Source organism: Carcharodon carcharias, chromosome 15, assembly GCF_017639515.1.
Source record: "Carcharodon carcharias isolate sCarCar2 chromosome 15, sCarCar2.pri, whole genome shotgun sequence".
In the NCBI taxonomy this organism is placed as follows: domain Eukaryota; kingdom Metazoa; phylum Chordata; class Chondrichthyes; order Lamniformes; family Lamnidae; genus Carcharodon; species Carcharodon carcharias.
In genome coordinates, this window is record NC_054481.1 from 107,160,739 (window position 1) to 107,182,393 (window position 21,655).

At 41.7% G+C, this 21,655-nt stretch overlaps 1 protein-coding gene across 1 annotated transcript in view; it reads right to left on the minus strand.

Annotated features, from left to right (window-relative positions):
* Positions 1-3,151: 3,151 nt before the first annotated feature.
* vwa1 (von Willebrand factor A domain containing 1) overlaps positions 3,152-21,655 on the minus strand; it is a 36,824-nt gene continuing 18,320 nt past the window's right edge. The window contains exons 3-6 of the mRNA XM_041207425.1: positions 11,919-12,197; positions 8,043-8,315; positions 5,939-6,214; positions 3,152-4,497 (exon numbers count right to left, since the gene is read on the minus strand). Of these exons, the coding sequence (XP_041063359.1) occupies positions 4,433-4,497; positions 5,939-6,214; positions 8,043-8,315; positions 11,919-12,197 (893 nt within the window). The 3' untranslated portion in view covers positions 3,152-4,432. The remainder of the gene's footprint in view (positions 4,498-5,938; positions 6,215-8,042; positions 8,316-11,918; positions 12,198-21,655) is intronic.

The window sequence follows — 21,655 nt, forward strand, 5'->3', positions numbered from 1 at the left end:
GTAATATATTTAGAGGGCACAGTGATTTAATTAGTGGATCAGTTAGGGACTATAAGAGTGATTTTTTTCTGAGGATGAACGGAAATAAACTAGCATGTGATTAGTACAGAGGTGTTACTGAGCGAATTTTCCTTGCTGTGGTTTTTATTGTCATATTTACTGAAGTAACAGGAAGGGGAATGTGTGAATGTTGATGCACACAGAACATGGCCACTCATCCAGCAGTGACCTCTTATTCCCCGGGAAAGGACTGTGAATCAACTTCACCTTGGAGTTAGTTATAGATTGGAGTGAAATGCAAAAATTGCCTTTGGCCCCTGCTTTTTCAATTAAAGATTAATTACAGTTTGATTTGTGATCAAACCAGGTTACGAATGAATAATTGAGTCTGAAATGAGATCAGGTTATTAGCAGATCTCCTATGCTATTGCTCTTTGAGGTCACAGGTTTCATTCTGTCAGTTACCTGTCTCAGGTTTGGGGGGGCGGGGTGTGGGGAGATGGGCCGGAAAGTATAGAACAAGCAAGTGCAGGAGTAAGGAATACCCGAGCAAAAAGGGGAGGAAGAAGGTGCCAATTTCCAAATGGCCTTTAGGACCAGAGGGTAGGTGGAGTGAAGCTGAATAGGAGGGCAACATTTAATTAGATGGGAGGAGAAAGTAAGAGTTCGGGGACCTGTACAGGGCAGAAGACAGAGGCAGGAAAGCAAACAGTTGGTTAATTTACACTTTGGTCAGTGAAAGCACATGAAATTTATTTAAATGTTTTATGTTTTGAAGTAAAATACTTTGAGGATTGTTGGGATTGAGGAAAGTCAGTTGAGTCAGGCAGAGATTGCGACTAAATTCCATGTTATAGAGTTATACAGCACAGAAACAGGCCCTTTGGCCCATCGTGTCTGTGCCGGAAGTGAGAAAAAATGTATTAAAAATAAATGAAGTCAGTGTTACTGTGACAAAATTACCCTTTGGATTTAGAGGATTGGAAGAATGCCAGCATTGCTAATTCAAAATTATCAGTACAAAAAATGTGTATACCAGAATTTCATTTGTCAATGTGTATGTATATTTTAGTGATTTTGGTATGCAGTGAACTTCACAATGGAACAGTGATAAATTGCAGTTATAGTGTTTCAGTAAACACCATGGCTTGAATTAATGTCCAAGACCTTTCATTGTGGCATTGCTGAATTTTTTAATACGTAATTTGGTAGATTTGCAGTACCAGTTGGTGGCACTGTCTGCTGTAGAGGGTCAGCTTTGTCTCAGTAATATATTGTTCAGCGAGCAGCTCCGCCACAGAGACCAAGAAGGTCCCAAGTTTGGTTCCGTACTGAGTTAACTGATTTCAACCAAAACCAAGTAGAGGTCCTCTATTAGCCTCAGTGCCAGGATGGATGGGATAATCAGCCAGGGTATGGCCTTGCTGTGATCCTCCTCCATTTTTGAGCAGCCTGTCAAATTGCTTAGGGTGCGGTATGCAATTTAAAATTTTAGTTTCTACGTGGAAGCAGCACCAAAATTGACCTCAAACTTTAATCAAATGTCCGAGGCCACTGAAAAACTGTCGTAATGGATTTACTGAGATGGGGAAAGTGTTGGGTTTCAGGGATTCAAATTTTCTGCACAGTATGCATCATTGAACCTAAGCATACAAACAGGATTAGCTGACATCTAAGGTCGGGAGGAGGAAAACACTAAGGGACCTAGATTCTTTAACAACTCAGCCAGATGTCCACATTTTGATTAGATTGCTTTCCCAACAGTTTTTGTAGTATTTTGTATGTTTTGTTTCCTGGTTTTTCCCAATATTTTCAATGTAATAACTGGTCCTGTACCAATTAGATTATTAAAAATGTTGATTTGTCTATAGTTTCAGCTTCTCTTCAATTTAGTCTTCTCATCAAGCAATCAAATATGACAATTTCTAAATATGACATTTTGTTCACCGTGCCTAAAATTTTGTATTGCATCCTAATGATGGATATGAAAGCCTTCTTGCTGATGGTTTGAAGCAGATTCTACTTAGAAGCAAAAGACCTCCATAAGAGGCATTAAACCATATTTCAAACACATTCCAAATGGTTATGCATTAATGTGGAAATGTGTTGTTCATTCTTCTCAGGTTGGTTCCTTAATGATTCACTCATCTGGTATTCTGGTTAATGTGTACTGACCTATTAAAGGTGAATTTAAAAGAATGTGGACTTACTGCAAGTGATGCATAACTGCTAGTAGCAAGCCTGGAGTACAGAACCTTCTGAATGGTTCAATAACCAAAACTCCACAGAGCCATCCATTGAAATCAAGACTATTAGTATTTATGCTGAATAGAGAGAGTCTGGGGACTGATAGCAGTGTAATTCAAAGGAGCTGGTCATCCTGCATATGTTAATCTTTTTGATGAAAATGGCTCTGCTTTCATTGTAAATTGATGAGACAGACCCTACAAAAACAGCAGCAATGCTGAAATAGATTTCTTCTGTTATTTTGCAAATAATGGATCAATGTTCCTTAAGAAAGAACATTCAGTTTGGAAATTAGCCACTGTTAATATGGAGAGGAGGGGTTCTTGTGGTACAGTGGGTAGCATCCCTACCTCTAGGCCATAAGCTCTGGGTTCAAGCCCCACTCTGGGATTTATAACCACGAAGGTGTGTTCATAACATGGCCAAACATGTTGATTATCAGCCTGTAAATCCTCCCAATTCGCCTGATGGCAGGTGGTAAGAGTGGGATTGTTTCCTGGTCAGCCATTCTGTAGAGAGCAATGGCAAACCACTGCAGTACTTTACCAAGCATAATTATGGACCAATCCAATGGATGTCTGTGGTCACCAACACCCTCTTAGAATATGGGACTTGAAGGAGGAGGAATATGGAGAGGAAAGATATATATGGATGATGGAGCATTAAGTCATAATTTAATAGACAGACTAAAACAAAATATTGAGGCACATTAGCTGAATAGTCATGTTGCGTTTGAGGAGTCTCAAATCTAACTATGTGACTTGGGGCACCCTCTGACAATGTTCACAATGTACAGAACATATTTTTCTAGCTTTTTCAGTTCTCTAATTAGCCTGAGAAATGTATTGTGTTTCTAGGGAAACACCAGCAACCACTGCATTGTCAGGTCAGCTCATTGCCACAGTTCCAAATGCACTTCTTTTTATTTTAGCAGGAATATAGAATCACTAGGGAACAGAAGGAGGCCATTTAGCTCATTATGAGAAATTTCAAGTTATTGAAAGAGCACACATAGTTTTCAAAATACACATGAGCTGCAGCTGGTGGAATCATTCCGTTAGCAGTACATGTGAATTCACATTTTAATTTGATACAAGTAATGGCTTACGCATATTGTCGAAACCAAATATAAACTGCTAAATTTACACTGAGTTTTATAAGGATTAGGTAGTTACTGAGCTATTAAATGTTAGCATTTCCTATTTCAAAAATTGTGCACAGATCTGAAAAATTCCATATAATTTGCATTTTCTTTCAGAAGTATAAATGTCCTAGCCCCGTGTCTGGCAGAATACAAGATGTGCCATTTTGCCTGTTTCACAGGATTTGGTATTGGTTCTTTACCAGACATTCACACATGCACTTTTCAATGGGAGTCATTGGGCTGGTGATCGGAAGAAGGAATCACAGCTGACTTTTTTCACCTCTTTGATGGGCATGAGGCCACTTGCAGCTCTCCCCATGCCCACCCTGTCTGAGATTAACTGAAGCACTGCAAACTAGGGATCAAACCTGGGACATTCTGTATGGCTCAGTACCCACGTGTGCAACACATTGAGCTAGCAAGCAGAGTCATCCCTTTTCAAACAGTAGATGCTTTTTAGCTGTTCAGGAGGCCATCTTAATTTCAAAACTTTTTTTTGAAGAGTAAATAAAAGTGCTATGGATGTGAAGCTGCCTCTTGAGATGTTTCTCAGAATACAACCTTGCAGCAGCAGAGCTATATTATTGGCACTGAAAAAAATCTCTCAACAACACTAGTGCTGAAAGTGTGGTACAGCACCTGCCTCTGAGCCAGATTTTTTGCAATTTGATATATAAAAATAGGCTGACATCTTAGAGTAGTGTCACTATTAGATGGATCTCAGCCCTGCCCAACAAGAATGTGAAAACAAGCAGCGAATTATCCAGTCATCTTTACAATCAACCAAATTCTACACACTGAGCACTGTCCAAGATCATCAGACTTAAAATGGGGAAAGTTGAGTGTGCCAGGAACCTAGAATCACAGTACACTGAGTTACTGGGGATTTACACATCTCAGTTGCTTGTACAACACTGACACATGGTGACCTTCCTCCAACTGGGCAACATTGAACTCTGCAAGTTATTAATCCTAACAAATGTTTCTGGTTTTGATGAGTCCTGTTGTGTTACAGCTTCCATTAAGATTTATGCACCATTTTTACCAGCACTGGTGCTCTTGAATGCAGAACGATTTGGTAGATTGTGTCTTAAATGACAAGGAATCTGAAAGAGGAAAGCAGGCATGAGTTAGGACACCTTGTTAATATCACAACACGTTAGGAAGAAAATAGAACATAAAATAAGCCCTGAGGCTATTCGGCTTCAAATACTATCCTCTAATATCCAATCTTATTCATTGTTGCTCATCCCTCTAATACCCTAATTTACCCATTGATACTCATTCCTCTAGTACCTAAAACTCACCAATCACAGCATGTCCCTCATCCATCAATGCTTATGCCTTAGTTTCCATGACTCGCTTATCCCAACTCATTCCTCTAGTTTACCATATCACTTATCAAAGCCTTTCTCTCTAGCACCCTGACTCATCCATTGTTGCTTATTCCTCATTTACACAAACTCACATATAGTCTGTCCTTTCAGTACCCTATGTAACCCATCAATTTCCTCTAGTACTTCAGCACATCTGTTAAAGTTGGTCACTATTCTTCCATTAAGGTCCATTCCTCTAATCTCCTTTCAGTACCTTAACTTTAATTTTGATGAGAGTCCTCCAAGAGCCCCAACTAATCCATCATTGTCCCTTCCTGTAATACCTTGTCTTATCCATCGCTGATGGTGCCTCAATGCCCAAGCTTTCATATCAAAGATGTGACCCTAACCTATCCTGTAAAATCCTAACTTGCTCATTACTAATACCTTTCCTTCTAATACTCTAACTCACCCATCAAAACCACACCCCCCCCCACCCTAACTCTGCTTTACAATAATCAGCTACGATTTGAATGCCCCTAGTATTTATGTTCCTGCTCAGCCTTCAAATACAATTCTTTACTCTGCAAGTGGTTAAACAATAAATTGAAGCAGTGGCTAAGTGGATGACACCAACTGTTTGTGAACTGTGCCACCTTAAACACCAGGCACATCTCCAATGTCATCAGGTTCTCCTAAGGTGAACCATCTGATTATTTGGTATGGAATCTGCTCTTAAAGATGTTAAGGGGTTGCAGTAAGCAACCTGTGATGATGAGATACTTTTATCTAATTGCTACTATTAGGCTGCAATTAAACTGGTGTTATCATTGAGACAAAGCACTTAGTTTGCCCGGGAGTCAGTTCATAATCTGAGTGTACTGGTGTGAGCCCCTTGAGTTAGGGTTTCTAAAGCCAAGCAGAATGGTGGATATCCTATTGGTTGACGGGGTGGGTTGTTGCAGTTGGAAGATGACTGATAAGGAATGACAAGCTATGGCTCATTCTCTATATACAGCACACACAATCTAGAATTAATCAACCAAGGTCATAGTGAGGTACACAAATAATGCAATGACTAAACCCTTAGAGAGACAAAGGACAGTGTAGAATGCTCACTTTGTTATTTCGCTATTATCAGATGTTATTGCAATACATTTCGATTGCATAGATTCATCTCACCTGGTTAAATGGCCAGTCTTGGTACCCCTTACTTGATTCAGATACCTACCTCGTTGCTGTGGTGTGTGTGCTGTCCTGCACAAGCCTCGCCTTGCACCATTTCTGTACACTGCCTTCACACAAATCCGATTGTCAGTCCCTGGAATGAGGTCTGTTAATAGCACACTTCGGACCTGTGCTGGAATGGTTCTCACAGATGGGCTTCTTCGATGACGAGTGCACCTCACCTTGTAGTGCAGCACTGTTCCTCTGGCAGGGTCCCATGAGGCTATTACACTGGTGGGGCTGATGTTAGTAAGCTTCATGTTGTCAATTTTGGAATTCCCTATTCAGAGAGGGCAAAAATGACCTATTATTACTGATAAGGCCTCAGATTAGTGATGCACACTGTGTTAAATAATTGTCCTATGTTTCCATCATGCTCTTCTCTGCTAATGTTCATTAGATGGGTGTCAGAGTAGGTAGTCACTAGGGAGTGGCAAGGTTATGGTACAGACTGTTCCACTATGGATCCAGTGCCAGTCTCAGGATCTTATAGCTCAAGTTTGATACATTTCTAATGCATTGTAATATGGTTTTTCTTACATGGCATTTACCACTCATTAGAAGGGCAACCCTTACCTGAAGTCACAGCAGGGTGTTGGTTTTGGTGGGAGGACACAATGTTTCACCTTTTCTGGCTGTGTCCAAAGGTTAAGCTTACATCCACAAGATCACCAAGCACCTCCAAGAACCAAACTTACTTACTGTCCCCTTCACCTTCCCTTGGGGCCACCATCTTCAAATATGTTTGAAAATAAACAACTATTTAATACATAACATGACGTAAATGCAGTTGAAACACTGCATTGCATCATTTGTGTGTGACAAATTACTCATTGCTCTTTGGGCTCCCCAAAGCATGAAATGATTCCTGTGGTTTTTTTTTCATGAATGCCATCTTCCTTTAAATTTCACTGCTTAAGGTGCATAATTGCAAAAAAAATACGAATATCTGAAATATCTCCTGAAGATAATCCTCAATGTTCGGTCTGCATTATGACCATTCCCATAGTCTCATGCCAGGTGACCTCTACAGTTGGATAGCTGAGCAGATTGTATCCATTCTTTCTCCCAAATCATTCAGTCACTATTAGATCCGAGGGGGTCACTTGTACCTCACAGACCCACCAGATGCTTCCAGGAAGGTTTGACTATCAGATAGAGTCAATCGAGGGGTGACTGGGAACTTGTGACAAGCTTGCAGTCTCTGATGCCTCCTATACATGTCCAAGGCCTTGATGCCAACACCCTGAGTGAGTACAAAACACAGAGGGGTAGTCCTTGTGTTTGGCTGAGTGGTCTATATGGTTGGTGTTTGGGTGATCAGGGGTGGCATTTCCGTTTTGGGGTTGGGACCCCGATGTCGGGTGAATTTCCGGGTCTCAACCCAATGTTGAGTTGGTGTCTGATGTGATTTTTTAAAATGAGCAGGCTAGTTAATGGCTCTGGTGCGCACCCACTGTCCAGTAAAGGATAGTGAGCAGGCTCCAAAGGATGGAGGCCCAATAGGAGCCTCTCCAACAAAGAAACATTGGCAGCCCACCATCAGAGGTGAGAGCTGCTGATGAAGGGAGGAGAGAGAAAGAGAGGGTGCCTCAAATTGAAGGAGCCCTCTGAAGAGCTTCCATATATTTTTGAAACCAAAGAGGCCACAGCTACCAGGCCATCATCATGGAGGAACAATTTCTCCACTTGCTCCCCACACCAACCCTGACAACCTCCCTCTGCCACCCAGGAGACTGCCTTCATCACTTGGTCATGTTTCAGCTTCTATGGGGGTCGGGGGGAACACCAGTGTGCCAGCTGGAACATTCCAGTTGGCATCTCTAGAATGGCCTCAGTAGGTCCATTAATTGGCCTAATGGGCTACCTGACACTTGCAAGTACAGTCATCCCTCCAATTGTGCCTTAACGAAAATAGCTCGAAGGTGAGACCATGGCGGAAGACTGGCACAACAGTTGGCACCGGGAAATTACAGGCCTGTCCACCTCTGGTTCCGCTTCCTCAGATAAACAAAAATTATGCTGCAGGTATCGGGGCAATGCTCTGATGGGTAAAACGTTATCACTGCAATGCAGCATTTCTTGGCTGCTGTGGCCAAACCTCTTACCGTCCTGAGTGCAAGCCTTTGCCGATAATGCTTTTGTTCTGCCGGAATGGTACAGGGCTGACACTGTGACCAGGTAGGTGGTGTTGGGCTCCAAATTGTTCACGACTGTGCTGTTCTGGCTGCTGTCAATGGTGAGTAAACTGGGCTCACCCGCCGGAAGGATCCCATACAGAACCTCGTAGGAAGCAACACTGAGCAGAGTCGGAGCCCAACTGACCCGAAAACTTCTCGGGCGTGACTCAGAGATTAGGATTATCTGTGGACTGGTCTCATCTGGAGCCATAGGAAACAAAATCGTTTCTGAGTTAATTTTGTTCACTCAAACAGCTGCTGATATCCTTGTAAAATTGTGCTAGGTATCATTTTCACAATAATGAACCAGTATATTAATAAATTAGTATTTTTAAAATTAATGTCATCATTATTTTACGTAGTTCTATGCATCGAGGTACACATCAGTAAATGGTCCAACTTCACTGAAATTTAGGTGGTCATTGCTTTCAAGCTCCTGATAAACATAATCCCTCACTATGGGTCAACCCCCACTATGCTGATAACAATGGAATTCAGTGACTGAACAATGATCAATTTGGCTAATTGCCCACACATCACTAACTGACTGATCAGTATATTAGAAGATAACAATCCCTGATTAGTTAATTACGAATGCTGACCATATGAAACATAGAATATAGGAGCAGGAGTAGGTCATAAGGCCCTTCAAGCCTGCTGCGCCATTCAATATGATCATGGCTGATCCTCTATCTCAACGCCATTCTCCTGCTCTCACCTCATACCCATTGATGCCTTTAGAGTCTAGAAATCTATCTATCTCCTTCTTAAATATATTCAGTGACTTGGCCTCCACAGCCCTCTGTGGTAGAGAATTCCACAAGTTCACCACCCTCTGAGTGAAGAAGTTTCTCCTCATCTCAGTCCTGAATAGCCTACCCTGTATCCTGTGACCCTTTGTTCTAGACCCCCCAGCCAGAGGAAACATCATCCCTGCATCCAGTCTGTCCAGCCCTGTCAGAATTTTATATGTTTCACTAAGAGCCCTCTCATTCTTCTAAACTCCAGTGAATGCAGGCTTAGTTGGCCCAATCTTTCTTTATACAACAATCCTGCCATCCCAGGAAGCAGTCTGGTGAACTCACTCAATGGCAAATATATCCTTTCTTGGGTAAGGGGACCAAAACTGCACGGTCCCAGATGTGTACTGTGCTACCAGGCAGTGCTGCTTAGCTTCTCCTTACTGATAAAAACAAAAAAAATGTACCCTGATAGAGATCTTTAAAATTATGAAGGTGTTTGACAGGCTAGACATAAAGAAGAGGAGTTTTGGGGAGCCCAAAACTAGGTGGTATAAATATAAGATATTTATTATTATTATTTATTAAGACTATCTTATAAATCTAAAAGGAAATTCAGGAGAGACTTCTTTACTCTAGGAGTGCATGGGGAGAGCATGGGACTCATCACCACATAGAGCATTTGATGCGAATAGCAGACATACATCTAAGAGGAAGATGGATAAGTACATGAAGGAGATGTTGATAGGCTGTGATGAAGTAGGGTGGGAGGAGGCTCATGTAGAACATAAACAGTGACACAGACCAGGTGGAGCAAATGGCTTCTTTCTGTATTGTAAAATTTTATGTAATGATGCACTGGTAGCTGCAGACTCACACAGTAATGCAAGTTGTACTATGATGCACAAAACCAGTATAAAAGTAGCTACTTGAATTGTCTCAGGATCCCTTACATTCTACCAGTTAAACATATTTAGCCACCCTATGCTAATACCATTACCTGGAGATTAACAGTGTTGCAACTGAATCAATTGTTTTTCAACTACGGGGAGCTTTCACTGAACAACCAAACTGTACTGATCACTAGGGGTTGTGATTTAGAAAGAGATTTGCATTGTTGTAAGCAAATGGGGGGCCAAATGGACTGATGACCCTGCAGACGGATCTTGATGGTCTTTTTCAGCCCTGATCCTGATAAACAATGACCAGAATATCTGGGTTTCACCGTACTTACAATAGTAGATCAGTGTCTGACTGCATAAGTTAATTTAATGCAGTGTGTAAATAAACTCAGAATATCTGGCTCCCTTCATCTAAACCTGCACACAACTCTTGCTGCATGTATGTGCACTGAATGATCGGCCACTTTGCTCATCTGACTCCAGGCTTATCATAGCGGCATTTGAATGTAAGCATGCTTGGGCATCAGGGTCAGAACCCCACTCTAGCTGAGCTGCCTTCAAAAGCTTTGCAGCTCCGATTCTGAAAGCTATGTTGACCCTGAACGTTCTTATAAACTGAGAGTTTCCAGATGCAGCCAGCAGTTTCTGTCAAATACTCAGCCAATTCCTAGTGACAAAGACAGGAAGTTCACAGGCAATGTTGGAGAGAAGAAGATGTTGCAGAGCTTAGTGAGAAGCAACACCTCCTCTAAATTTTTTTTGTTGTTGTGTGTGGCTCGCCCATTCAAATGCATGGTACCTTTAAATGTTTTGGCATGGTATCTTAAAGGGAAAACATGTGCATGTCCAAAATAGGATCTTCCAGGCTGCTGCCCAGCCAGGCATGTGCAGTTATAGGGAACATTGGTGAGGAAAGTGTTGACCCATGAAAAAGAAGCAAGCTTTTTGTACTCAATACCCATTTACTGTTTCTAAACATCCTGATCTATTTATGCAAGAGGAGCAAAGGATCTCAGGGTACAGATGCACATGGTACTAAGTTCATGACTAAGGTTAACATGGCCATTTAAAAATAAAAACTAACTGAGCACTGGGGCTTATTGCTGAAGGGATAGAATGGAAAAGCAGGCAAGTCATATTAAACATGTATAGAACCTTGGTTAGACCACACTTGGCGTACTGTGAACAATTCTGGTCTCCATTTTATAAAAAGCATTGGAGAAGGTGCAGGAAAATAATTACAAGGAGGATGTCAGAACTGTGAAGTAATAGCTATCTGAATAGGCTGGGGCTCTTTTCTCTGGAAAAGAGAAGGCAGTGAGGTGACCTGATGGAGATCTTTACAATGATGAAGGGGGTTTGATAGGGTAGACACAGAAGATGTTTTCACAAGCAGGGGATTCAAAAACTAGGGGTCATAAATGTAAGATAGTCACTAATAATTCAAGAGAAACTTCTTTACCTAGAGTGTGGTTAGAATGTGGAACTCGCTACCACAAGGAGTAGTTGAGGCAAATAGCATAAATGCATTTAAAGGGAAGCTAGATAGTTGCATGAGGAAGAAAGGAATAGAAGGGCATATTGATGGTGCTGGATGTAAAAAGGTGGTTGGAGGCTCATGTGGAGCATAAACACTAGCTTGGATCAGTTGGGCTGAATGGCCTTTTTTGATGCCCTAGACTCATGTAACTTGCCACCTGCTACCACAGGGACTTGTGCTAATCTTTCTGCTGGTGGTCCCAGGGATTAATGGAGACAGTGGTGGTAAGTGGGAAAATCCAACTCTTTGCTTGGGCCTGCCTCCCCCACTGGCATTTACACGTGGTGGGCAGGGAAATGGTGCCCAGCAGTTGGAGTTCTGCTGGTTTTCCAGAATTGTGGCAGGAGATACAGAATAGCACCCCACCCCCTCAAAAAAAACACATGTAGACTGGTCCCGTGTAAGTGGAGTCGGTTAAGGTGTAAGATCCCTGTTACAACTTAAATAATTTTGCTCTCCATATCCAAATTCCAATGTCCTTATTGCCAGATTTACTGAGGTCAGGTAACAAACTTGCAGCCTTCTGACAAAGATGGTTTTCATTTGGCAATACGATAATGTTTAATGAACTGCTTTTCTGATTCCAGATGGTTCATGTTACAGCACACACGTCAGAACTCACCTTCCAGTGTAGTTACCTTTGTCACGAGGGGTTTGTTATAGTTGTTGTTACTTATTGGAGTAAGTTTCACTTCATATGTGGTCTCTGGTAGCAGCTGTCGCAGAACAACACTTGTTTCATCTCCAGTGACGGTTTTCCATGATTTCCTTTGAGGCTCAGTGAGCAGAGTGTACTCAATCAGATAATAGTCTGTATCACTGCTCAGCAGCTTGGGCCACAACAAGCGAAAGCTGCTCGCTGTGATGTCCAATGCCCGCAGCTTTTTAGCCTGGATAATCTCTGTAAGGGAAACAAAGAAGCTATCAGTAAAAACTTTAAACAATTGTGTGTGTGAGACTGACTATGCATGGATGTGATGATGGAGTATATGCAGGAAGGGTCTTGGTGAGTGAGATGTGTGTGGAATATCTCTGAACATACGTGTGTGACATGTACATAACTTGTGTGCATGTAGCGTGTGGCATACATGTGAAATACTGGAATGCAGTCCAAAATTAAAACTACAGCCGTTAGATTTTGTTTTGAACTTACAGAAGCCAGGGGGTAAAGCTGGTCTGCTGTGTGTTCAATATGTTTTTTCAAACTTCACAATTAAACTCATTAAAGGTGTAGACCATATATCATTGAAATTCAAGACCTCAATCCCTTTTGCTTCTGTGCAGAGGGAATCTTATTTATCATGTTACTACACATAACACACCCAGCCCCGTTGGCAGAAAAACAAATTAATTTTATCCTGGGTGACCAAATGAATTGTGTTTGTATAAAGCTTTTTACCTCCTAATGACACTTCAACATGCTTTCCAGGTGAAGTACTTATGAAGTGTAGTCACTGTTCACTATCTCACCTCAGCAATAACCCCAGGTTTGGTTTCTAAACCAGAAGGCAGATCTTAGTTAGGAATACAGGATAGTACTTTACAGCCTTCTGGACTTAACATTGAGTTCAGTGACTTCAGACCATGAATAATGTCTTCAATTTTGACCTTTTAATTTTTTTTCCCTACATCCCCTCCCCCTGCAAAAGGGCCATCTGTAACTTATTCTTATGCTTTGTTTTCACAGAGCGCTGACCCTTGTTCTACTATTAACACATTCTGCTATCTTACCTTTATGCCACTATTAACACCTTCTTTAGTCTTTAACACTGCCATTAACACTCACTTTGTCTGATGTTCTTGGCATCTTTGTCAAATCTCTCCTGAGCTCCCATATATCCCTGACCTCCTATTTTGCTCTACCTGCTCCACTTCCCCATCCCACCCCTCCGCCACAACAGTATAAAATCCATCACATTTCTATCTCTCTTCAGCCCTGAAGAAGAGTTATATAAACTTGAAATGTTAACTCTGTTTCTCTCTCCAGAGATGCTGCCAGACCTGTTAAGTTTTTCCAGTATTTTCTGTTTTTATTACAGGATGGCGGTGTCTGCTAACTCCCTCACCCTAATATTAACCTGTCTTCTGAAAGACCCCATAAAAATGATGATGACATTTAGTGATGAACATTGATTGGGATGTTTTGCTCTCATTGTCCTCCTGTTCATTTACCAAGTTTTATTTTTGGGTGGATTCTTTCACCTTCACCTTCACTGTGTTTAAACATGGGAATGGATTATCCACTGGTTTCTGAAAATCTCTCAAAATCAAGACATTTGGATCAACTTGAAAATCATATAAACACAATAGCAAATTCTGGAAATCTGAAAACAAGAGAAAATGCTGGAAACTTCAGCAGGGTAGGCAGCATCTGTTGAACGAGAAACAGGCGTAATGTTTCAGGTCATTAACCTTTCATCAGAACTGGAAGAAGTTGTACCTCCTTTTGTAGCACTTCATTTAGTGGAGATGTTGGTGTAGTGGTAATGTCACTGGACTAGTAATTGAGGGATCCTAGGTTAATACACTGGGGACATGGGTTCAAATCCCACCACAGCAGCTGGTGAAATTTAACTTTAATAAACATCTGAAATTGAAAGCTAGTCTCAGTAATGGTAACCACAAAATTGTCATTAACTATTGTAAAAACCCATCTGGTTCACTAATGTCCTTTAGGGGAGGAAATCTGCCATCCTTGGCTGGTCTGGACTACATGAGATTCCAGATCCACGACAACGTGGTTGACTTTTAACTGTCCTCTAAAATGTCCTAGCAAGCCACTCAAGTGTAATTAGGGATGGGTAACAAATACTGGCGTACCATCGAAGGATTTCTTAAAAATTGTCCCTTTGGTCAATTTATCACTCCCTATACTCCATCGCCCTATCATACAGACCCTTTGTTCTTTCTCCCCATTCCCTACATTAGCTTTCCTAGCTCATGACTTGCTTATAAACTGTAAATCACTAACTTCTTCCAGCCCTGATATTGACTTGATTGGGTTTGTTTTAACTCAGTGAGTGGATGGGTTTTGAATGAGTTAAAATCTCACACATTAATTCATTTTCTCTCCCCCACAAACGCTGCCTCGGTTTTGGAGTGCTTCCAGCATTTTTATATTTCAAAAGTGTACATATCACTCAAATTGGATTCATTTCGACTTGATTTTTTTTCAGCAGCTGACTGTGAGTGGGGCCACCTAACAGGATCCGCTTTCATGGTGTCCAGACCTCCCAACCTGAAACTGCAAAATCAGTGACACAGGCCCAAAGAAGTCAAGGAGCTTTTGCTCTGCACACTCATCTAAGCAAATATTTCTATTTTCAATACTGCTAATGAGTTCCTAAACCATGAACAAGGTAAGGGAGTTTGGTTCTAAAGAGATTAATTTGTTTTTGCACCAAACCTTCCCAATGAGACCCAAGGGAGCTATGTGTAGTGACATGATAAATTCAGTTTCCATCTGCACAGTGGCCAAAGGGATTAAGGTCTCAAATTTTGATGATCCATAGCGTACACCTATAGCCAGTTTGATTGTGAAATGTGAAAAAAACAAATTGAGCACTCAGCAGACCAGCTTCACTCGCTGGCTTCTGCAAGTTCAAAACAAGATATATCACCATTCCTTCACTGTCGCTGGGTCAAAATCCTGGAACACCCTTCCTAACAGTACTGTGGGTGTAACTACACCACAGGGACTGCAACAGTTCAAGAAGGCGGCTCACCACCACCTTCTCAAGGGCAACAAGGGATGGGCAATAAATGCTGGCTTAGTCAGTGAAGCCCACATCCCCTGAATGAATAAAAAATAACACCAAACTGTAGTGTTAGCCTTGGACTGTATTCAAGTAATTTGGAGATGTTAGACCAAGGCCCCGCCTGCTTTCCTCCATTGACACTAAAGATCCCATGACACTATTTCGAAGAAGAATAGAGGAGTTACCCCTGATGTGCTGGCCAATATTTATCCCTCAATCAACATTGCTAAAAAAAGATTAACTGGACATTATCACACTCCTGTTTGTGGGAGCTTGCTGTACTTCTGTAACTTTTAAGAGTACTTCACTGGCTGTAAAGCACATTGCGATGTCCTGAAGATGTGAAAGGCGCTATATAAATGCAAGCTTTTCTTCTTTCAATATTCAGGAATGCGATTCTGACATTGGACTGGGATCAAAATTCACTCATATCTGGATCAGCTGAGAGAGCTGTATATTGAAGAGATGAAGTGCTCCAAATACTAACACGGCATTCTAAAAACATAGGAAAAGAAAAGGCCCATTCAGCCTCTCGAGACTATTCTGCCATTCAGTTAGATCATGGCTGATCTGTATCTCAACTCCATTTACCCTCCTTTGATCCATATCCCTTGATACCTCACCTAACAACATTCTATCAATCTGAGTCTTGAACATTGCAGTATTGAACATTCTTGAACTTGAACATTACAGCATTCGCAGCTATTTAGGGGTGAGAGTTCCAGACTTCCACACCCTTGTTCCCGATTTCACTCCTAAGGGCCTGGCTCTAACTTTAATCCCTTTGCCCTGGAATTTTCCCACCAGAGGAAATTGAATGCATTCTATAAAATCTCTTTGTCATTTTAAATATTTCAATTAGACTATCCTACAACGTTCTAAACTCAAGGGAACATGAACCAGGTTTATGCCATTTTTCAGAATTCACCCATTTATGGTCAATCTGGGCTGCACTCCTTCCATGACCAATATGTCCTTCCTAAGGTGCATTACCCAAAACTGAACACAGTATTCCAGATGGAGTCTGAGCAGCATTCTGGATGAAGTGAGCCATCATTTCCACGTCCTTATATTTCAGATCCTCTAAAGATAAAGGCATTCCATTATTCCATTAGCCTTCTTTGATTACTTCTTGTAATTACTCACCAGCATTTAGAGATTTGTATACATTCACAATCTTTGGTCCTCTACAAATCTGACTCTCTTGCCATTAATAAAACACTCTGATTTGGCACTCCTGCATTAAAAATCGAAAGTGGATAAATAACTGATTATTGTATCAAGCTGCTAAAGTTAAAAGGCTATAACACTTTGCTGAGAGTGGAAATCTTCACGGAGATCACTAACAGCCCAATCCTAAACACTGGCATTTTCTGCTAACTTTCCTGGGTCACGGTTATCAGATACATTGATAAAAACTGCATGTAAAGGTTATGGAATGTGCATGGATTAACACAATTAGACAGGGCATAAAATGATCCTGGCCATTTGTTAGAAGTTGGAAAATGAAGCTGAAGGAAGAGATCTAAAAAGTTGAGCTCAACAGCTGTTAATGTGTGATTTTCTGTAGCAAAGCATTGCCATCATTATGTTTGTGCGACATTTGACAACTTGGAATTTGTAAGTCTTTGACTTCTGCATCTGTGACCCTCATTCCCAATATATAGACAAGGACTGCAACTTCTGTCTACCACTTGGATACACAATGGAGGACCCTACACTTCCACCTTGAGCTCCATCTGTCAGAGTTTGGCCTACTGACTTAATCTATCTGTGTTCTTTTGCAACTTCAAGCTCCCATCTACACAATTTACTGAATCTGTACCAGTTGTCCTGGTAACATAATCTGATGCAGAAGTGAGACCCCCAGAAATTTTATTACAGTGAGGTAAGAGGCAACTCAAACTTGATTTTAGTTAAAGGATAATGACTGCGTTGCCTTATAGTAAGATGCACACTGTGAGTGAATCTGCCTGCAATGGCATAATCCCATCATTTGGCATACTACTTGGGAAAATGTCCAATTCTTCAGCTTGCTCATCATTTGCCCAGGAGGCTTAGATTTATCAAAAAAAAATTGCAGCAAAGACGCTGTAAAAAAACTGCAGACATGAAACTGGGTCCCAATATGAGCAGAACTTGAACATATTTAATTGATTGTGGGATCTGTAATCTGACAGCCTGGCATTCAGTGGAATTCATTACCGCAGGAGAATTATTTTGTGTGAATATACAGTAATAAACGGATTTCAAATATTCTGTACCTAAACCTCGGGAATGCCAGCTAATTCAAGCTTTCTGTTAATACCCCACCAGCTTATCATGGGTTTGTTCAGCTCCTTTCCCGGGCCTTATTTTAAATGATGTTTTAGGTAAATTTTGTGTAGAGAGTGAAACAAACACAAAGACACACACAGACACACACACACACACACACACACACACAAGCATGGTGTTGTTAAAGTTGTAACTTCAAAACAAAAAAGGAAATGAAGCTCTGAGTGGAATCAGCCATAACTCATTGAGAAACCTCAGCAGATGATCAGACAGATGTTGCATTCTTAACCAGTCTCCCATCCTGTGGCAGCTGAAAAATGCTAGCTGTGAGTGGGAAGCTGCAAGTCACAGTTCACTGCAATTAAGGCTGAGGGTTCCAGCTGCTACAATACGTGGTGTATGTCAACAAAGTATTTATACGTCAAGAATGTCATGTACAACAACATGCCCTGGAAGCGAGACCATCATTATGGCACTGGCCCTCACATGCCTCAAGAATGTAGTCTTCAGCTGGCAGGGGGGCAGGGGGAGTGGGTGGAAAACATATGTCTTTCTGTATACATAGTTCACATGATCATCACAGATGAGGAAGATTGTTCAGCCCATGTTAATCCATCTATCCTGAAGCAGCCGACTTCTCCACAACCCCCCAACCCTGCCATTGCAACATCCAGTTATTTCTAAATTGATTCCAGGATCCTCGTGTCCAGTCCATGCGTTGATCACGACTGTGTGAAGAAGAACTTTCTAATATCAGCTCCAAATATCAACCTTAATTGCTCCACTTGTCCTGCTCTTGCAATTAAAAGTGGCATTCCAGATTCCATCTGGAATGTCCCAACATCTGAAGGATGCAAGGAAGATGTTGGAGGAAGATGGTTGGCTCAACTGTATCAATGGTTGTAGTCAAGTCAAGAATGATGAGAAGGATTAGTTTACCATGGTCACAGTCACATAGGATGTCACTTGTGACTTTGATTTTGATTGCTGTAAGGAAATATGGAGTTGCAGGAAAGATGGGCCAGGATTAGTAAAATTTGTTCAGGATTACCATTTCTATTCTACTGCCTTATATACTTTTAAAATATATTTCTACAAGATCCACTTTTATTCACCATCTTTCAAAGCTGAAGAGCCTCTCTCCTGCTTAGTTATGCAGTATTGTTTCAGTGAGTGAAAAATTATTTGCAGATTTATGCTGGCCAACAGCTGCTGTTCCAAATTATTCCTGGAACAAATTCTAAAGCCTCCAGTTCTCCACACAGTTTAAAAACCAGTAACAGTTTCAGAAGCATTTAAAATTGGAATTTGTATAATTGGGTGAGTGAGGTAGATTGTGTCAATCCGCAGTGTATGAAAGCTTTTCAGACTTTGTGTTCTTTATACATAACTACATAATTTCATCGTGGTTTCCCCGCATTAAGCCAAGCCACTGGAGTTTTCACAGGTTTTGCCACTGCCAACATTCAGTATGTTTGAATGATTGGAAACATCATTATTTCCTGGAGCCACATGGGAGTTATATTTAATGAACTCAATCAATTCCAAGAGGAGCGTTTGCCACTTGAAGGTGTGATATTCATGGAGTGGTCAATAATGGCTTTGGAGAGGTGGTTTATGAGAAGATTGAGTGATGCAGAACAGCCTCACTTGAAAAGATTTCCAAGCTTCTCTCACTGAATTCGCCCAGAAAAACAGAGGCCTCATAGCAGTGTCCTTGCCAGAACAGCAGCCAACAACTAGTCGTGCTCATTCTAGATTGGACAAAATACATCTGCCACACAAACTACTGTTATTAAGGCAGTATTTAGTCAATGAGCGTTGAACCTTGTAGCCAATAAGACTAGCCCAGCCCTGTAGCTACCTTTCCTTGACCACTTCCTCCTCCTCTTCATTTACATGCTGCTCCTTAGCCACATCAGCCAAAGACATGGCCCCCAATATTTATGGGGAGGCAGGCAGGGAGGAAGATGGGGTCATTGTTAGCAGTTGGGAAACCTGGAAATATGGGAAGGGTGGAGGACCTGCCAAACCTAATGGCAAGACTTCGTCAGAATTCTAGAGCTTAGTTTCATGCCAGGCAAATTGAGGAGGTGACTGCTACTGAGTGAGAAGGCCTGCTGTACAAAGCCAAAGCTGAGGAACAGAGAGGAGAGAGGGAGGGAGAAATGCTGGACTTGGGGAGGAGAGATAATGGGGTGGGGGGGGGGTGGGTGCATGGAGATCTCAGGGAAGGAGGCAGGTCATGATGGAATTATTTGACCAAGGTGGGCGTTGGGGTAAGGGGAGCGGAGTGAAGTACTCTTGCTTCTTTTGGCCCACAAGCAGAGCTGGAAAAGGATTTGCCTTTGGGTTGGTCAATTCAGACCAAAACCATCGTCTTGGGCTGCATTACATACTCTGTACCTTAGCCATAGATCCCATCCCACTCCCTGCACACTGTCACAGGTTAAACCCGACTGTTTACAAACTCCATGCTCTATTTGACTCCAAGCTGAACATCCCACCCTATATCTTCTTCAGTATAAATGTTGGCCACCTTCTGGATGACGTCCCATCCTTCACCCTCCATATACTTCATCTCATTAAAAACTCTGCTGCTTGTGTCCAGTGCTGCATCAAGTCCCGCTTAATTATCTCCCCTACGCTCACTGGTAGAAATTGGCTCCTGATTCCCCCAGAAACTAAGATCTAAACGCTACAGCTTCATGTTCAAATCCCTTCATGGCGTCATAAATTCCTATCTCTGTAACCTTCTAAAGCCCTGTAACCCTCTGAGAACTCTGTGTTTTACCAAATTTGCCACCACCGACGCAAAGTAGCAGCAGTGTGTACCATCTGCAAGATGCACTACAGGAACTCACCAAGCCTCTTTAGACAGCACTGTCCAAACCCACAATCACTACCATCTAGAAGGACAAGGGCAGCAGATGCATGGAAACACCACAACTTGCAAGTTCCCCTCCAAGCCACTCACCATCCTGACTTGGAAACATATCACAGTCCCTTCACTGTCGCAGGGTCAAAATCCTGGAACTCCCTCCCTAACAGCACTGTGGGTGTACCTACATCACATGGACTGCAGCGGTTCAAGAAGGCAGCTCACCACCACCTTCTCAAGTGCAACTAAGGATGGGCAATAAATGCTGGCCTAGCCAGCAATGCCCACATCCCCCGAACGAATTTAAAAAAACTTTGGCCACAACATGCACCATTCTCTTTTCCCCACCACTGGGAGCTGTGCCTTCTGCCATCTAGGTTCTAAGCTTTGGAATTCCATCCTTAACCCTCTCCACTTCTCTATCTTCCTTTAAGACCATCCATAAATCACACTTCTTTGACCAAACTTTCGGTTTTCTGTCCTAGTACCTCTTTCTTTTGCTTGGTGTTGATTTATTTCTGATGACTCTTCTGAAAGTGTGTTGGAACATTTTTCTACGTTACTATTTACTGTTGTGCTTCTGTCCTCATTGCGCAATAATTAAATGAAAGCTATGTGGGCTTCACCCATGCCCTGGGACTAATGTCTTTGTGCTGTAAATTCCTTTTGTGTTATATTTACTTGTTCACCATCTTAGAAAGGTCCCTTTGTTTTGTGCGCTCAAAAATTGGCATAAAACCTGGTCAGATGAGTAAAAGAATTTCACTATCAGGTTTTCTGCTCTGCATACAGGGTCAGCACTGGGGAGAGTGGCGGGGGAGGAAGAACTACATATCGAATGTCTTAAACCAGCTGAAAGCTGGGTAATTATGCCACTAACAAATAACCCTTAGAATCCTTTTAATTTTAATTTACAGCCAAAATTCACTTTCCAGAGTGATCCCTGCTGAATGAACAGCATTTTCTGACACAATTTCTTGTGGAGCAATTTGGGAAAATGGAATTCAGACACAATGAACCACAGTAAACATCAATAATAATTAAAGGGAAAAAAAACTTGCAGCTTATAGACACCTTAAAGGAGAAAGCGATTCTTCTGATGTGAAATGTTCACAGTTATTGCAATCCAAAGGCACTTTGCCCTTATGGGTTGATTAGGTGAGCAAGACCCAAACCGATGGCAGGATTTTTGCAGAGTTGGGAAGACTCCACAGACCTTCAAAAATGGTGGGCAGGAGGGAAAAGAGGCCAGGGCATGATTCACACAAGAAGGAAACCTGAACTCAGCAAGGCCATTTAAACTCAGTCCTGAATTCAATTTTAGCTGCTACAAGGGCCTTAACCCACAGTGTGGAAGTCACAAATTTATAGAGTTGATGCAAATATTCTTGAAGTGTGGATTATGTTGTTTAACTGTCATGATATGAAGATTTTGTTTTAAAT